This window comes from Myotis davidii, unplaced genomic scaffold, assembly GCF_000327345.1.
Source record: "Myotis davidii unplaced genomic scaffold, ASM32734v1 scaffold456, whole genome shotgun sequence".
NCBI lineage: Eukaryota > Metazoa > Chordata > Mammalia > Chiroptera > Vespertilionidae > Myotis > Myotis davidii.
The window spans coordinates 1,372,371-1,388,091 of record NW_006287375.1 but is presented as its reverse complement, the minus strand read 5'-3'; the positions used below and the strand labels follow the sequence as shown (position 1 = coordinate 1,388,091).

Below are 15,721 nucleotides of genomic sequence, written 5' to 3'. Positions count from 1 at the left end.
AATAGTGTCCACCTCAGTTAATTGGGGAGGCTGAGCCACTGGGCCCTATAGGACACCTAGCACACAAAGCCACTCTACCAATACAGGGAAGCAGTCAAAATGCGGAGACAAAGAAACAGGACACAAATGACAGAAATGGAGGAAAGCAAACTACTAGATATAGAGAGAGGAATAGGGACAGAGAGAAAGAGTGAGAGGGAGAAACACCAATGTGAGAAACATCATTTGGCTGCCTCCCATATGCATCCTGACCACAGATTGAAACCAAAACTTAGGTATGTACCCTGACTGGGAATCAAACCCACAACCTTTTGGCGTATGTGATGACACTCTAACCAAATGGGATCTGGCCAGGGCTTATTTTATGTTTCAATTATAGTTTGCATTCAATACTTTTTTTATATTAGTTTCAGGTGTACTGCACAGTGGATAGACCAGGGGTCCTCAAACTACGGCCCGCGGGCCACATGCAAATACAAATATTATTTTTCCCTAATATTTGTTCCCTTTTGTTTTGTTACTTCAAAATAAGGTAAGTGCAGTGTGCATAGGAATTTGTTCATAGTTTTTTTTTAAACTATAGTCCGGCCCTCCAACGGTCTGAGACACAATGAACTGGCCCCCTGTTTAAAAAGTTTGAATACCCCTGGGATAGACATTCATGTAAATTACAAAGTGTTCCTTCCAATAATTTAAGCAACCACCTGGCATCATAGTCATTACAATACTGTTAAGTAAACTCTCTATGCTATTGCTCCCTTTATTATTATGAAGTGGCCTTCCTTATCTCTTGTTATGTCCTTCACTTTGAGATCTAATTTGTCAGATATAAGTATTGCTACTCCAGCTTTTTTTTCATTTCCATTCGCCTGAAAAACCTTTTTCCATCCATTCACTATCAGTCTATGTGTGTCCTTTGTACTGAGGTCGGTCTCTTATAGACAGCAGATATGTGCGTCATTTTTTCTTATCCACTCCGCTACCCTATGTCTTTTGATTGGGGCATTTAATCCATTTACATTTAAAGTTATTATTGATAAGTACTTGTCTGTCGCCATTTTTATTCTTTACGCCTGTGTTCCTTCTTCGCTTCCTATTTCTTCTTTTTACAGCAGACCCTTTAGCATTTCTTGCATTGCAGCTGCTTTTAAGATTCTTACTTTGTCGTTGGTGTTTGCCTATTTAATTATAATGTGCCTTGGCGCTGGTCTTTTGGGGTTCATTTTGTTTGGGACTCTGTGAGCTTCTTGGATTTGTGTGAGTCTTTTCTTTCCTATATCACAGAAGTTTTCTGTCATTATTTCTTCAAACAGGTTTTCTATTCCTTGCTCAGTTTCCTCTCCTTCTGGCACCCCTATTATGTGGATGTTATTTCCTTTCGTGATGTCCCAAAGTTCCCTTCCGCTCTCCTCCTGTTTTTCAAGTTTTTTTTCTACATGCTGCTCTGCTTGGGTATTTTTTTCTACCTTGTCTTCTAGCTTACTGATGCAGTCCTCTGCTTCTTCTAGTCTACTGTTGATGCTTTCTATTGAGTTCTTTATAGCAGCAATGTCATTTTTCATTTATTCTTTGTTCTTCCTCATTTTCTCTTGGTTCTTAACCATATTGTTGAATTTGTCTTCTATTCTTTTCAGTGACCTCATGACCATTTCTCTGAATTCTTTCTCTGACATATTGCTTGCCTCCATTCCGTTTCCTTCCTTTTCTGGTGATGACTCCTTTTCTTTCATTTGTGGGCTGTTTCTTTGTCTCCCTTCATGATCTCTCTTCTCCAGGTGTTTGATTTTGTAGCTCTCTCTCTCCTTTTCCCAGGTGAAATCTGACCTTTCTGTGAGACAGTGCAGAGCTCATCTGAGTCCATATATTCGCGCTGCTAGAGATCTGGTATTCCTGGGTTCTTTTATTCACACTGCTTGAGATCCGGTTCTCGAAATTGCTTAACTTTTTAAAAAACAACCAAACTGTTTCCTAAAAAGGCCATACCACTCTTCATCCTCACCACAAATATATGAGAATTCCAAGAGTTACCATATCCTTGTCTATATTCATTACTGTCTATCTTTTTTACTGTAGCTATTATGATTGGTATGGAGTGATATCTCATTAATTACTGTATACAGTATAAGGTACCTTTCTGACTGTATCTATTTAATGGGTACCTTTTTGACTATAGCTATTCTAATTAGCATAAAGTAACACTCATTAATTATTGTATATGTTATAAGGAAAGGGTCTAAATCAGCCGTGGGCAAACTACGGCCCGCGGGCTGGATCCGGCCTGTTTGAAATGAATAAAACTAAAAAAGACTGTACCCTTTTATGTAATGATGTTTACTTTGAATTTATATGAGTTCACACAAACACTCCATCCATGCTTTTGTTCTGGCCCTCCGGTGCAGTTTAAGAACCCATTGTGGCCCTCGAGTCAAAAAGTTTGCCCACCCCTAGTCTAAATTAACCTTCTGCACGAAATATCTCAACTAACCAAGCACCACTTGTTTAAAAAACTGTTTTTACCTCTGAAATGCTTTAGCACTTTCATCAAAAATAAACGGTTCATTGAAGATTCCTTTTTAATCCTCAATCATATTATATGCACACTGTGTACAGATCTTAGGTACAGGCCATTTTTAAATAACAAAACTGTTGCCTTGCAGGTGTAGCAAACCTGTTCATAAATATCAATTTATTTCTGGGCTCTCAATTCTGTCCCAATGATCTATATAGCTATATTTTTCTTTGATAGCACTAAAATATGTGTAACTATTCTAATTAACTCACTCTCCTCCACTACATGATACTCAATAAGGACAAATAATTTATCTTCCCACCATTCTATGTTAGAATTAGCATAATGTATAGCTGACCAGTATTTAATAACTAGAGGCCTGGTGCACAAAATTCGTGTGGGTGATGCGTGAGGCCTGGCCGGCCCGGGGGGGTGGTCCCCGGGGACAGCTCCCTGCCACGTGGCCTCTCATCCTCCAACAGGCCCTTTAAGCCCAGCCTGCACCTTCTCCAATCTGGGACCCCTCGGGGGATGTCTGATTGGCAGTTTAGGCCAGACCCCGGGAATTGGGCCTAAACTGACAGTCAGTCATCCTCTCACAATCCAGGACCACTGGCTCCTAACTACTCACCTGCCTGCCTTCCTAATTGCCCTTAACTGCCCCCTCACCAGCCTGGTCACCCCTAGCTGCCTCTGTCTGCTGGCCTGATCGCCCCTAACTGTCCTTCTTCCCACCTGGTCAACCCTAACTGCCCCCTCGTTGGCATGGTCGCCCCTAACTGCCCTCCCCCCCACCGCTGGCCTGTTCACCCCTAATTGCCCCCATGCTGGCCCAGTCACCCCTTACTGCTCCCCCTGCCAGCATGGTCACCCCCAACTGCCCACCCCACTGGCCTGGTCACCCCCAACTGCCGCTCCCTGCCAGCCTGGTTGCCCCACGGAGCCTGCTATTCAGTCGTTTGGTCATCCCTCACTAACTCCCCTGCTGGCCTTGTCGTCCCACGCAGCCTGCTGTTCAGTCATTACTGTTACTGTGACGGCGTCCAGGACAATCTGCATATTCCTCTATTATTAGTATAGATAAACGACTGGATCAATAAATAAATTAAAGTAGCTATCAAAACCCATATAAATCACGTAAGTAGTTTAGAAATAATGATAAATGTAATGTGCAAGTAATAAAACATGAAAATCAATACCATTCCTAAATACCAGTTGAATTTATACACATAAAAGGCTAAGTAACGGTGTAAGTAATTTCTTTCAATGTGCACGAATCTGTGCACTAGGCCACTAGTCTATATAATAAAAGAGGTCACTATAGCAAAAAAATAACAACACAAAAATCTTAATATTGTTGAGGAAGGAATAGATTTTGGTTTTAACCAGACATGGAAAACATTAATGACAAAGGGAAAAACTGAGGAAGTTAGGAATTTGTCTTCAAGATACCATTAATAGAGTGAAAAGGAAAGCCACAAAGTGGGAGAAGATATATGCAATATAAGTATCCAACAAAGAAATTGAATCTAGAATTCAGAAAGAATTTCTAAAAATCTATAGAAATAAGACATACAACCCAATTAAAATATGGTAAAACTTGAAACAGAATTTCAGAAAGAGCTATCCATATAGCCCATAAAAATATGAAAATCATTCATTATCATCAGTAAGCAGGGAAATGTAAAATAAAATCACAATGAGATAACAAAATGAAATGCACATTAGATTTTGTTAGAATCTCCTAAACTTAAGCATGTGAGGTTCCAATAATTCTATTCCTAAGAATATGACCAACAGGAATGAGTAAGTAAGGGCATAAAAAGATATGAACAAAATGTTCAAAGAAACTATGATTATAAAAAAAACTGGGAACAACCTAAATATATAGTAACAGGATAAACAAACTGTGTTATTTTCACACAACTGGACACTGTAAAGCAGTGAAAAAGAATGAGTGTAGCCCTGGCCAGTGCTACTCAGTGGTTAGAGCATCAGCCTGAGCAACAAAGGGTCATAGGTTAGATTCCTGGACAAGGGCACGTACCTAGGTTTTTGGTTCAGTCTTCAGCCCCAGTGAGAGTATGTGCAGGAGGTAACCAATTGCTGTGAGACATATCGGTGTTTCTCTTTCTCTCTCTCTCTCTCTCTCTGTCTCTCTCTCTCTCTCTCTCCTCTTCCCTACTTCCCTTCCACTCTCTCTAAAAATCAATGGGAAAAAATATCCTTGGGTGAGGATGTTAAACAACAACAAAAAAAATGAGTGCAAAAACCTGGAAGAAATGCAGACATTTGTGAAGCTAAAAAAAAAAAAAAAAGTCTGACGAAAGGCTTTATCTGTATGACATTCAAAAGAGGCAAAACTAATCTACAGCGATAAAAGTTAGAACTAGATTACCTTTCCAAGAAAACTGACTAGAGCCTTCTAGAGCCCTTACATATTTTGCATGTTCACATGGGTAGGAGTTACGTGTGTGTGTGTGTGTGTGTGTGTGTGTGTGTGTGTATTTTATTTTATTGTTGACAGTATTACAGATGTCCCCCAATTCAGGTGTCTATATTTATTAACCATTGCCACACTGTACACCTTTTGTAGACTTGATGCCTATTATATTTCATAGTTTGTGAATATGTTTCAATCTGTTCTACAGAACTTGTTCCAGAATTTCAATGCTAAAAATCAAAATTTAAACATTAAAGCAATTAATTTATGCTAATTATGAAAGTACTTACCAAAAAAGAATTTGATTGCCACTGTATCTCTCATAGCGTGCTCTTGCAGACATTAATCTATTTTAAAAAGTAAAAATTTTCAAGATTTTTACCTTAAATTTTGTTTAAAAAATTCTGTTATAATCACCTTAACAGAAAATGATCAGATTTACCACTACATTTTTCACTAAACTATAAGAGTTTAAAATATAAACATTAAATGCAACATCTTCAAAAACAACTAGATATTAAGTGGCAACAAGTACAACACTCTTAATGTACATTCACACTAAATAATGTATTTTTTAATTATGAAAAAATAAGCTGCCAATTCACACTAAATCCTTGTGTGAAGAACAGTTACTGACAGATGCAAACACACACACACACACAAATTCTGTTGAATAATTATATAAATTTACTTTCATTTAAAAAACAGTATTGCTAAATTTTCTAATTTTCAGTTTTCTTCTTTCTTTCTTTTTTTATATTTTTATTGATTTTTTTACAGAGAGGAAGGGAGAGGGATAAAGAGTTAGAAACATCAATCAGCTGCCTCCTGCACACACACCCCCCCCCCCCCCCCCCCCCCCCCCCCCCCCCCCCCCCCCCCCCCCCCCCCCCCCCCCCCCCCCCCCCCCCCCCCCCCCCCCCCCCCCCCGCCCCTACTGGGGATGTGCCCACAACTAAGGTACATGCCCTTGACTAGAATCGAACCTGGGAACCTTCAGTCTGCAGGCTGATGCTCTATCCACTGAGCCAAACCGGTTAGGGCTCTTCTTTCTTTTTTATTTGATACATACTAACACCTGAATTGTTATAAAGGAAACAGAAAATAATAAATTCCAAAGAATGAATTAGCAATCTGGTCCATAACCCAAAACTTAAGGAACAGCCAGAGCCTGACTGGTGTTGCTCAGCGGTTGAATATCAGTCAACCTATGAAACAGGAGGTCACAGTTCGATTCCTAATCAGGACACGTGCCTGGGGTTGCAGGCTTGATCCTCAGCAGGGGGCGTACAGGCGGCAGCAGATCAATGATTCTCTCTCATCACTGATGTTCCTATCCCTCTCTCCCCCTCTCTCTGAAATCAATAAAAACATAAAAAAATAAAATAAAAACAACAGCCAGAAAAAGAGGTGGATAACCTGGCCATGGAAGGAAAACACATTTCAATTAAAATGTTATGCAAAGTTAAAATAGCAGTTAATAGCACTCAAAATTGTTTTTACAAATTCAGGGTGGAGCAAAAGTAGGTTCATAGTTGTTTGTATGGAAAATAGTTCAATAATTAATAATAATATAAAAATAAACTGTTTTGCATACTCACAACTGTAAACCTACTTTTGCCATACCCTGTGTAATCTCAATGACATAAGGTAGAAGGAGAGAAAGCTAATTTTACAAAAGAAAAATGAGGTTTAGAAAGTTTATGGATCTTGTCCACAAGAACTTATACCAAATCAAGAATCCTGCTCCTTCCACTTTAATACAACTCTACATCATACCATGCCCATTTTCAGCATCTGACATAGTAAATATCAATATTAACTATAAAAACAAAACAAAAAATTTTTATTTTCACATGCTAGCACAGTGCTGTGCTTTGCTTTACATAGTTACAGTTGACCCTTGAACAACATGGGTTTGAACTGAGCAAGTCCACATATATGCCAATTTTTTTCAGTAAGTACTATAAATACATTTATCTTCTTCATGATTTTCTGAATAACATTTTTTGTCTAGCTTACTGCATTGTAAGAATACAGTATATAATACATATAACATATAAAATATGTGTTAGCCCTGGCCAGTGTGGCTTAGTTGGTTGAAGCATCGTCTTGTGCACCTGAAAGGTTGCAGGTACGATTTTCGGTCAGGGCACATACCTTAGGTTGTGGGTTCAATCCTGTTAAGGCGCGTATGGGAGACAACCAGTTGATGTTTCTCTCTCTCTGCCCCAGCTCTGCCTTCCCCTCTCTCTTAAAAAAAATTAAAAAATGTTAAAATTTGTTACTCGACTGCTTATGTTATCAGTAAGGTTTCTGATCAACAGTAGGCTATTAGTAGTTAGAGTTTGGGGGAGTCAAAAGTTATACAGAAAAACTGGTATGAAAAACACAAATTCCTTATGCTCATTCTATAAAAAGTCCTTAAAAAGATTTGGGCCCTGCAATTATCTACCTAAACTCATTTGAATAACTCCACAGCACATCCTCTTAAACACAACATCACACTTACCTCAGCTGATGTTCTCTGAGGTTTGATAATATTTCCATTCCATGAAGATAAGAGTAAATAGTGTTTAAATCCTAAAGAACAGAAATTATTTTAGATTTCAAATATACTTTTTATAATATAATGATACCCCAACAACTATGATTATAAGCAAACAATCACTTACAACAGAACGGTGAACTATGAGAATCATAAAATCTCTGAATTATAGGGGATCTGAAAAGAACTCCCTCAACTCCCCTCAGCATGGCTGATGGCCTATACACAAATAATGCCAGAAATTAAAATCTCGCTATTTCATATGAAAGTCTATTTCATTTCTAAACAGATGTAACCTTTCTTCTTCAGTGACCTCCAAATATTTGAAAAGTTTTTTAAAGCTTATTTTTGTTTTTTCCCCCTCCAGATTATATAGTCTCAGTACTTGCAGGTTCCAAATATTTAAGCATCTGAATATTTGGAAGCACCTGACTGACCTCTGAAGATGACCCAGTTTGTCAATATTCCTCTTAAAATATGACTTTCTAAAAAATATTTCTCAAAAGGTACTCAAAGTGATTATTAATGTGCCAATAAAAAAATAAGACATCCAGTGAGACAATCCTATTTTTCACTCTGTGCACAGTGATTACATCTAGTTTAAATTATCTACATAAAATGTACTTCCTTATCTATACTAATAATAGAGGAATATGCAAAATGTCTGGGACGACTGAACAGCAGGCTGCCTGGGGCGACAAGGCTGGCAGGGAGGTTAGTGAGAAACAACCAAATGACTGAACTCCAGGCTGCATGGGGCAACCAGGCCAACAGGGAGCAGTTGGGGATGACCAGGCCGGCAGGGGGGGCAATAAGGGGTGACCAGGTTGGTGGGGAGGGGCAGTTAGAGGCGACCAGACCAACAGAGGGAGGCAGTTAGGGACAACCAGGCCAGCATGGGGTTAGTAAGGGGTGACCAGGCTGGCAGGAGGGGGCAGTTAGGGATGACCAGGCTGGTGGAGGGGGAGGGGGGAAGGCAGTTGGGGGCAACCAGGCTGGCAGGAGAAGCAGTTAGGGGCAATCAGGCCGGCAGGCAGAGGTGGTTAGGGGTGATTAGGCTGGCATGGGAGGCAGTTAGGGGTGATTAGGCAGGCAGACAGGTGAGCAGTTAGGAGCCAGCAGTCCCTGATTGTGAGACTAAACCGGCAGTCAGATATCCCCTGAGGGGTCCCGGATTGGAGAAGGTGCAGGCTGGGCTGAGGGGATCCCCTCTCCCATGCATGAATTTCATGCACCGGGCCTCTAGTTCTCTTATAAAGAATAATGCCTTAATACCAGGACAGACTGCTCCCAAACACTGCTTTCCTGCTTTGATACACAAGAGAATTATCAGACGACAGAAATCCTTGGGTGAGGACTTATAGAAAAAAGACAATACTGTTTCCAGAAAAGAAAGGGATAGCAGACTAGTGCCATCAGTAAAGATTTAAATTAAGCAAGGGTAATGAAGAAAGCAGATGAATCCTAAAAAATGACTGCAGACTGACACAGATATAACCAAATCCTAGCCCTGGTCATAGCTGCAGTTCCAGATATAATACTGTTGTTACAACTGATTAGTTAAGCTTCAGGTATTGATGTGGTGAAGGTATTTTCCATTCCAATTACAAAAAGGTTCAGAAACGGTTTGCATTCATGTGGTGCAATATTAATTTACAATTTTTCACGTGGAACAATATTAACTTACAATTTTGCCTTACTCTCTGTCATAAAATAATCTGAAGACATTCAGATCTCCTAACCCATTACATAGATGATCTCTTGCTGACTGGATAAAATGAATAAGAGAATAGGCAAGAGGTGGCTGATACCCTAGAGTTCTTGGTAACACATTCAGAAAGTGGGAGGTAAACTCTATGAGGACTCAAAGACCTGCCACTTTAATGTCCTTTTATGTGTTTTTTTTAATTTAACTTATCTTTATTGTTGAAAGTATTACAGATGTTCCCTTTTTTCCCCCCATTGATCCCCTCCACTCTGCTCTCACCCCCTCCCCAGGTCTTCACTGCACCATTGTCTGTCCATGGGTTATGCATATATGCATAGAAATTCTTTAATTAATCTCTTCCAGCCCCACCCACCCCATCCTCCACCAATTTAATGTTTTTAGGGGTGAATTGGTCAGGACATCCCCGCCAAAGTAAAAGAAAAATACTTGGGACTTCAGCTTTAGGTCAAGATGTAATAAGAGGGATTGAATTTATCCTCCACCTAAAACAGCTAAAAATCAAAACAAATATATGAAACATTTTTCAAGAGGTAAGACCTCAGGAAACAAAAGACAGTTTGAGGGGGGAAAATGAGTGAATTTACACGATTATCACACCTTACTGGTGGTACCAGTTGTCTGATATTATCTTGAGGAGAGGAGCTGGCAGTCTGGGGAACTTGAGTTTGGAGAACAGGAGAGACAGAGAGAGAGTGCTACATAGAGACAAAGTATGTTCTGGAAACCTATAGAGGGTCGCCTTTGAGTCTTAAGTTGAGTACTGATCATCTCATGCATGTAAAGAAACATCTGAAATCAGGGAAAGAACCATTAGAAAGAAACCAGCATCAAAATAAAAAGGGAACCCACAGTATGGGAAAATATACTTGCCAATGATACATCTGATAAAGGGTTAATATCCAAAATATATGAAGTACTCATACAACTCAACAAAAGGAAGACAAACAATACAATTTAAAAATGGGCAGAGGGCCTCTGCTCAGCCCCAACATGTAGGGCCTGGCCCCACCTCGGCAGCTGTCATACAAAGGGACTCCCCCAGTCTGGTGCTGTGCTCAGTACACTGTCAGCCAGGCCCAGCACTTCCTCTGAGGCTCCTGCCAGGCTCCTGCCTCCCCAACCCCTCCAGGGCCCAGGACCCACGCCTCTGTGTCCAGGAGCCACTGCCCGCCATCTAGCCAGCTAGGGCCTGTGCCCTTGAGCCCCACCCACCCCCAAACCAAACTCTTCAAATTGATGGAGTGTTGCCTGCCCAGATGGGGACGGCCAGACTACAAGGGCCTGACGCTCTCCTTCTTCTATCCCATCTGCTATCACAGTAGCTTTTCCAGGTAAACTCCACAGGCCAGCCTCCTCCTTCCCTCCATGGCCATCCCCCAGCCATTTTGTACCATTATATAAATATATATATAACGGTCAGAAGTCCTGAATACACACTTCTCCAAAGAGGGCATAAAAATGACCAAGAGACATATGAAATAATGCTCAAAGTGATTAATCATCAGAGAGATGTATATTAAAATGACAATGAGGTACTACCTCACACCTGCCAGAATGGCTATCATCGATAAATCAACAAACAAAGAAGTGCTGGCAAGGATGTGGAGAAAAAGGAAAACTACCACACTGTTGGTAGGAATGCAGACTGATACAACCACTATAGAAAACAGTTTGGTGCCGAAACCGGTTTGGCTCAGTGGATAGAGCGTCGGCCTGTGGACTGGGGGGTCCCGGGTTCGATTCCGGTCAGGGGCATGTACCAGGGTTGGGGGCACATCCCCAGTGGGGGATGTGCAGGAGGCAGCTGATCGATGTTTCTCTCTCATCGATGTTTCTAACTCTCTATCTCTCTCCCTTCCTCTCTGTAAAAAATCAATAAAATATATTAAAAAAAAAAAAAGAAAGAAAAGAAAACAGTTTGGAGATTCAGCAAAAAATTAAAAATGTAATTGCCATCTGACCCAGTGATCCTACTTCTAGGACTATATCCTAAGAAGCCAGAAACACCAATGAAAAAAAAATATGCACACCTATGTTCACAGCAGCTTTATTTGCAATAACTAAGATCTGGAAACACAAGTACTCATCAGTAGATGAACGGATTAAAAAACTGTGCTACATTTACACAATGGAATACTAGGCAGCTGAAAAAAGAATGATGCTATTACCCTTTGAGTCAGCATGGAGGGACCTGGAGAGTATTATGCTAAGCAAAATAAGCCAGAGAAAAACAATTAACAGATGATCTCACTTATATGTGGAATCTAATGAACTGATGAACAAAAATGATCCAGAGCCATTGAAACATGCAACAGACTTCCGTATTTCAGAGGGAAGGGAGGGGAGTGGGAAGAGATTAACCAATGAACTTACATGCATATATGCATAGCCTATGGACAGACAATAGTGCAGGGAAGGCCTGCAGAGGGGACAGGAGCAGGGTAGAAGGAGTCATGGGGGGGTGGGGGGGGGGGGTGGGAAGGAGGAGGGACATCTGCAATACTTTCAACAATGATAAATTTAAGAAAATATGTATTTTTCACTTATACAAAGGCTGAATGAATTCATGACCAGCAGACCTGCCATATTAAAAAAAAAAGTTAAAAGTACTTCATAAAGAAGGAAAACAATACCAGATGGAAATCTGGATCTACAAAAAGGAATGAAGAAAACTGAAAATGGTAATTATGGGTAAATATGAATTTTTTCCCTAACTATTTAAAAGATAATTGACTGTTTAAACCAACAACAAAGATAACTTAATTGTGGGGTTTATAATATATGTACAAGTTAAATACATCACAATAATAGGAAAAGGTCAAGAGGAAAAATGGGAGACTACTGTTGTAAGGTCTTTATACTTTATGTGAAGTAATATATCACTTAAAAGTAGATAGTCATGAGTTTAAAATGTAAACAACAAACCTTAATAAACCTCATAGTTTGTGGATTCTTTGGATCTTCTACAGATATAACATCTCTTATGAGTAAGTACAGTATTATTTCTTCCTTCCCAGTTGATGTACTTTTTTTCCCTTTTCTTGCCTTATTGCATGAGCTAGGACAATGGCCAGAGTAGGTGTTCATCAGTTACATACTTATAAATACAGCTGCTGGGGCCCAACCCTTGGAGTTAAGAGTCATCACAACTTGGCCAGACAACCACAAAACACCTATTCTATGGAAATGTGCTTTTTATATTTGATCTCAAGACAATTTATTTTAGTGGCAAATAAGTTCTGAAAACTGTAACACACAAAGGTTATGTTATGTCAAGCAGAATTAGAACTCTCATAACTTAACCTGCTAGATGACGGTTAGGGTAGTGTCAAGGAACCGCAGAATTTTCTGAGATTCCTGATGGAATTTATGTCATACTAGAGGCCTGCATAGATTTGTGCACTGGTGGGGTCCCTTGGCCTGGCCTGGGAGAATCGGGGCTGGGGAGGGACAGTGGAAGGGCTCCAAGGCGTGTCTAGCCCATCTCGCCCAATCCTGATCGGATGGACCTCAGCAGCAAGCTAACCTACCGGTTAGAACATCTGCCCCCTGGTGGTCAGTGCGTGTCATAGCGACTGGTCAAACAGTCAAACGAATGGTCGGGCACTTAGCATATTACGTTTTTATTATATAGGACTAGAGGCCCGGTACACGAAATTTGTGAAGGGGGTGGGAGGTCCCTCAGCCCAGCCTGCACCCTCTCCAATCTGGGACCCCTCGAGGGAGGTCCGACTGGGATCGGGTCTAAACGGGCAGTCAGACATCCCTCTCACAATCCAGGACTGCTGGCTCCCAACTGCTCACCTGCCTACCTGCCTGATTGCCCCTAACTGCTTCTGCCTGCCAGCCTGCACCCCTAACTGCCCTCTCTTGCCAGCCTGGTCGTCTTTAACTGCCCTCCCCTGATGGCCTGGTTGCCCTCAACTGCCCTCCCCTACAGGCCTGGTTGCCCCTAACTGCCCTCCCCTGCAGGCCAGGTCCCTCCCAATTGCCCTCCCCTGCCAGCCTGGTCCTTCCCAACTGTCCTCCCCTGCAGGCCTGGTCACCCCTAACTGTTTTTAAAAATAAATATGTTAAAACAAAATTTAGAATTAATTTTGTAAACTGCTTATGTTAAAAAGTGACTATTTTTTATTCATTAGAACTGCTGATCACCTATACCAGTGGTCGGCAAACCACGGCTCACGAGCCACATGCGGCTCTTTGGCCCCTTGAGTGTGGCTCTTCCACAAAATACCATGTGCGGGCGCGCACGTACAGTGCAAAGTTGACTTAAAACTTTAAGTAAAGTTTATTAAGTTAATTTTAGGGAATGTTGTGGAGTGAAAGATGTAGTGTCGAGGATTGAGAAAGGTATGTTGAGATGATTTGGACATATAGAGAGGATGAACGAAAGGAGATAGATGAAGCAAGTATACAAGACGAGTGTGGATGGGAGAGTTGGAAGGGGATGACCTCAGCAAACGTACCTCAATCAGATTGAGGACGTTTTTAGCAAAGGCCAGCTTAGGAGTACCCTAATTAAGTTAATAACAATGTACCTACCTATATAGTTTAAATTTAAAAAATTTGGCTCTCAAAAGAAATTTCAATCGTTGTACTGTTGATACTTGGCTCTGTTGACTAATGAGTTTGCCGACCACTGACCTATACTATTTGCTGCATATGTTGACAGACTCCGCTATACTGCGAGCTGCCAAAGTGGATTCTGTGCAGTTCTTGCTCCTCGGAATCACAAGATTCATAGTCTGGAATGGGTGTGTCTGATTGGCAGCATTTGGATCATTTACGCAAGTCCTACTTTTACAAAAGTTGGAAAAATGAAAACCTGCTGTTTTCAGCTTCCACTAAAACCCATAAGCTGAGGTATTCTCCAAAGAGGAGTTTATTCGTGGCTTGACTTTCTTGGTAGATATTTTTTTTACCATATTGCACTAGGAGTTTAGTATAGCCTTGGGGCCAGCCTACCAGCTATTTTATATATATTTTTCGCATGCTGCCATACCCATTCATTTACCTACTTTTTATCTATTTATTTAGAAAAAAAGTAATATTATTTAACAGTTTTCTGACTTATTTTCACATAACAAAAGTTTTTATATCACCATATTACTTATATACATACCCAATAGTGAACAAGAATAAAAAAATCAAAAGATGCCCTTTCAAAAAAAATAAGAATGAAATGTCTCTGTTTTTTTTTTCCAGGAACCTGAAACGGTTCCTCTCTAAATATACAAAGTCCGTACACTATTTATAATAAAACTGTCCTTTGAAACCAGAGAAGCAATGAGAGAACATAAAGGCCGTTATTTTTCAGAAAAACAAAAACAGCCAAGCTCTATGTTACAATGAAAAAGAGACCCATTTATTAATAAAATGAATACAATACTGGTCTGAAGTATTGTATTAGTGCTGGGAGGTAAAAGTGCTGATGCTCTCTCTGTAATGGGAACATGCTTAGATTTATAAAATATATTGTTCAGCTACAGAGGCCCATATATACGTATGTACATATGCACTTACATATAGAACATATAAATAACTTTAGAGGGGAAATTCACATGAAGAGAGAACTTTCCATCTTTGTAATGCTTCAGGAAGGACATGCTGCCTCCGCACATGTTGGCTTGGTATGGGACATGTTGAATGTGACATTTACCTACTTTTTAAATGGTTGTTTTCATGGTACAAAGGCAAAGTTAAAAATAGCTATTCAGGCCAAAAAAACCTGAAATGATGCTCAATTCTTCTCTTTCCTTCAAATCACATATCCAATCCATGAGCAAATTATGTTAGTGCAATCGTAAAAATATTTCCATGATTACTTCTCACCACCTGCATTATTATCACTTAAATCTGAGTTATGATCGTCTCTTCTCTGTAATATGATAGCGTCTTACCTGATGCTCCTGCTTCTTTCTAACCTTGCTACCATACAGTCTAGTCTCCACCCAGCAAGCAGCCACGGGACTTTTTAAAAAGTATGATAATGTCACTTTTCTGCTTCAAAACTTTTGGCAGTCCCCTTTCACTCAAAATAAAAGTTAAAGAATTTACAAATATTTAGAAAGTCCTACGTGATGTTTCATCCTATACCACCACCATCACCTCTCTGACTTCATCTCTTACTACTCTTACCCTCATTCACTCTTTTATACTCAGAATTCCTTGCTATGCCTTGAATGCACCAGACATGTTCTCATCTTAGGGCCTCTGCAATGACAATTCTACTTGGAAAGCTCTTTCCTTATAGAGCCCCATGGCTAACTCTATCATGTGTATCAAGCCTTTAATTAAGAGTTATCTCTAGCCGAAACCGGTCTGGCTCGGTGGATAGAGCGTCGACCTGCGGACTGAGGGGTCCCGGGTTCGATTCCGGTCAAGGGCATGTACCTGGGTTGCGGGCACATCCCCAATAGGAGATGTGCAGGAGGCAGCTGATCGATGTCTCTCTCTCATCGATGTTTCTAACTATCTCTCTCCCTTCCT

At 40.5% G+C, this 15,721-nt stretch overlaps 1 protein-coding gene across 7 annotated transcripts in view; it reads right to left on the bottom strand.

Annotated features, from left to right (window-relative positions):
- RAPGEF6 (Rap guanine nucleotide exchange factor 6) overlaps positions 1–15,721 on the bottom strand; it is a 184,576-nt gene that overhangs the window by 164,998 nt on the left and 3,857 nt on the right. For 6 of the 7 annotated variants that reach the window (XM_015560937.1, XM_006759164.2, XM_006759163.2 and 3 more), the window contains exons 2-3: positions 7,465–7,535; positions 5,243–5,299 (exon numbers count right to left, since the gene is read on the bottom strand). In XM_015560937.1, coding sequence (XP_015416423.1) covers positions 5,243–5,299; positions 7,465–7,535 — 128 coding nt within the window. Of the gene's footprint in view, positions 1–5,242; positions 5,300–7,464; positions 7,536–15,721 lie in introns of those variants that run through there. The other variant, XM_006759166.2, reaches the window with a different exon arrangement.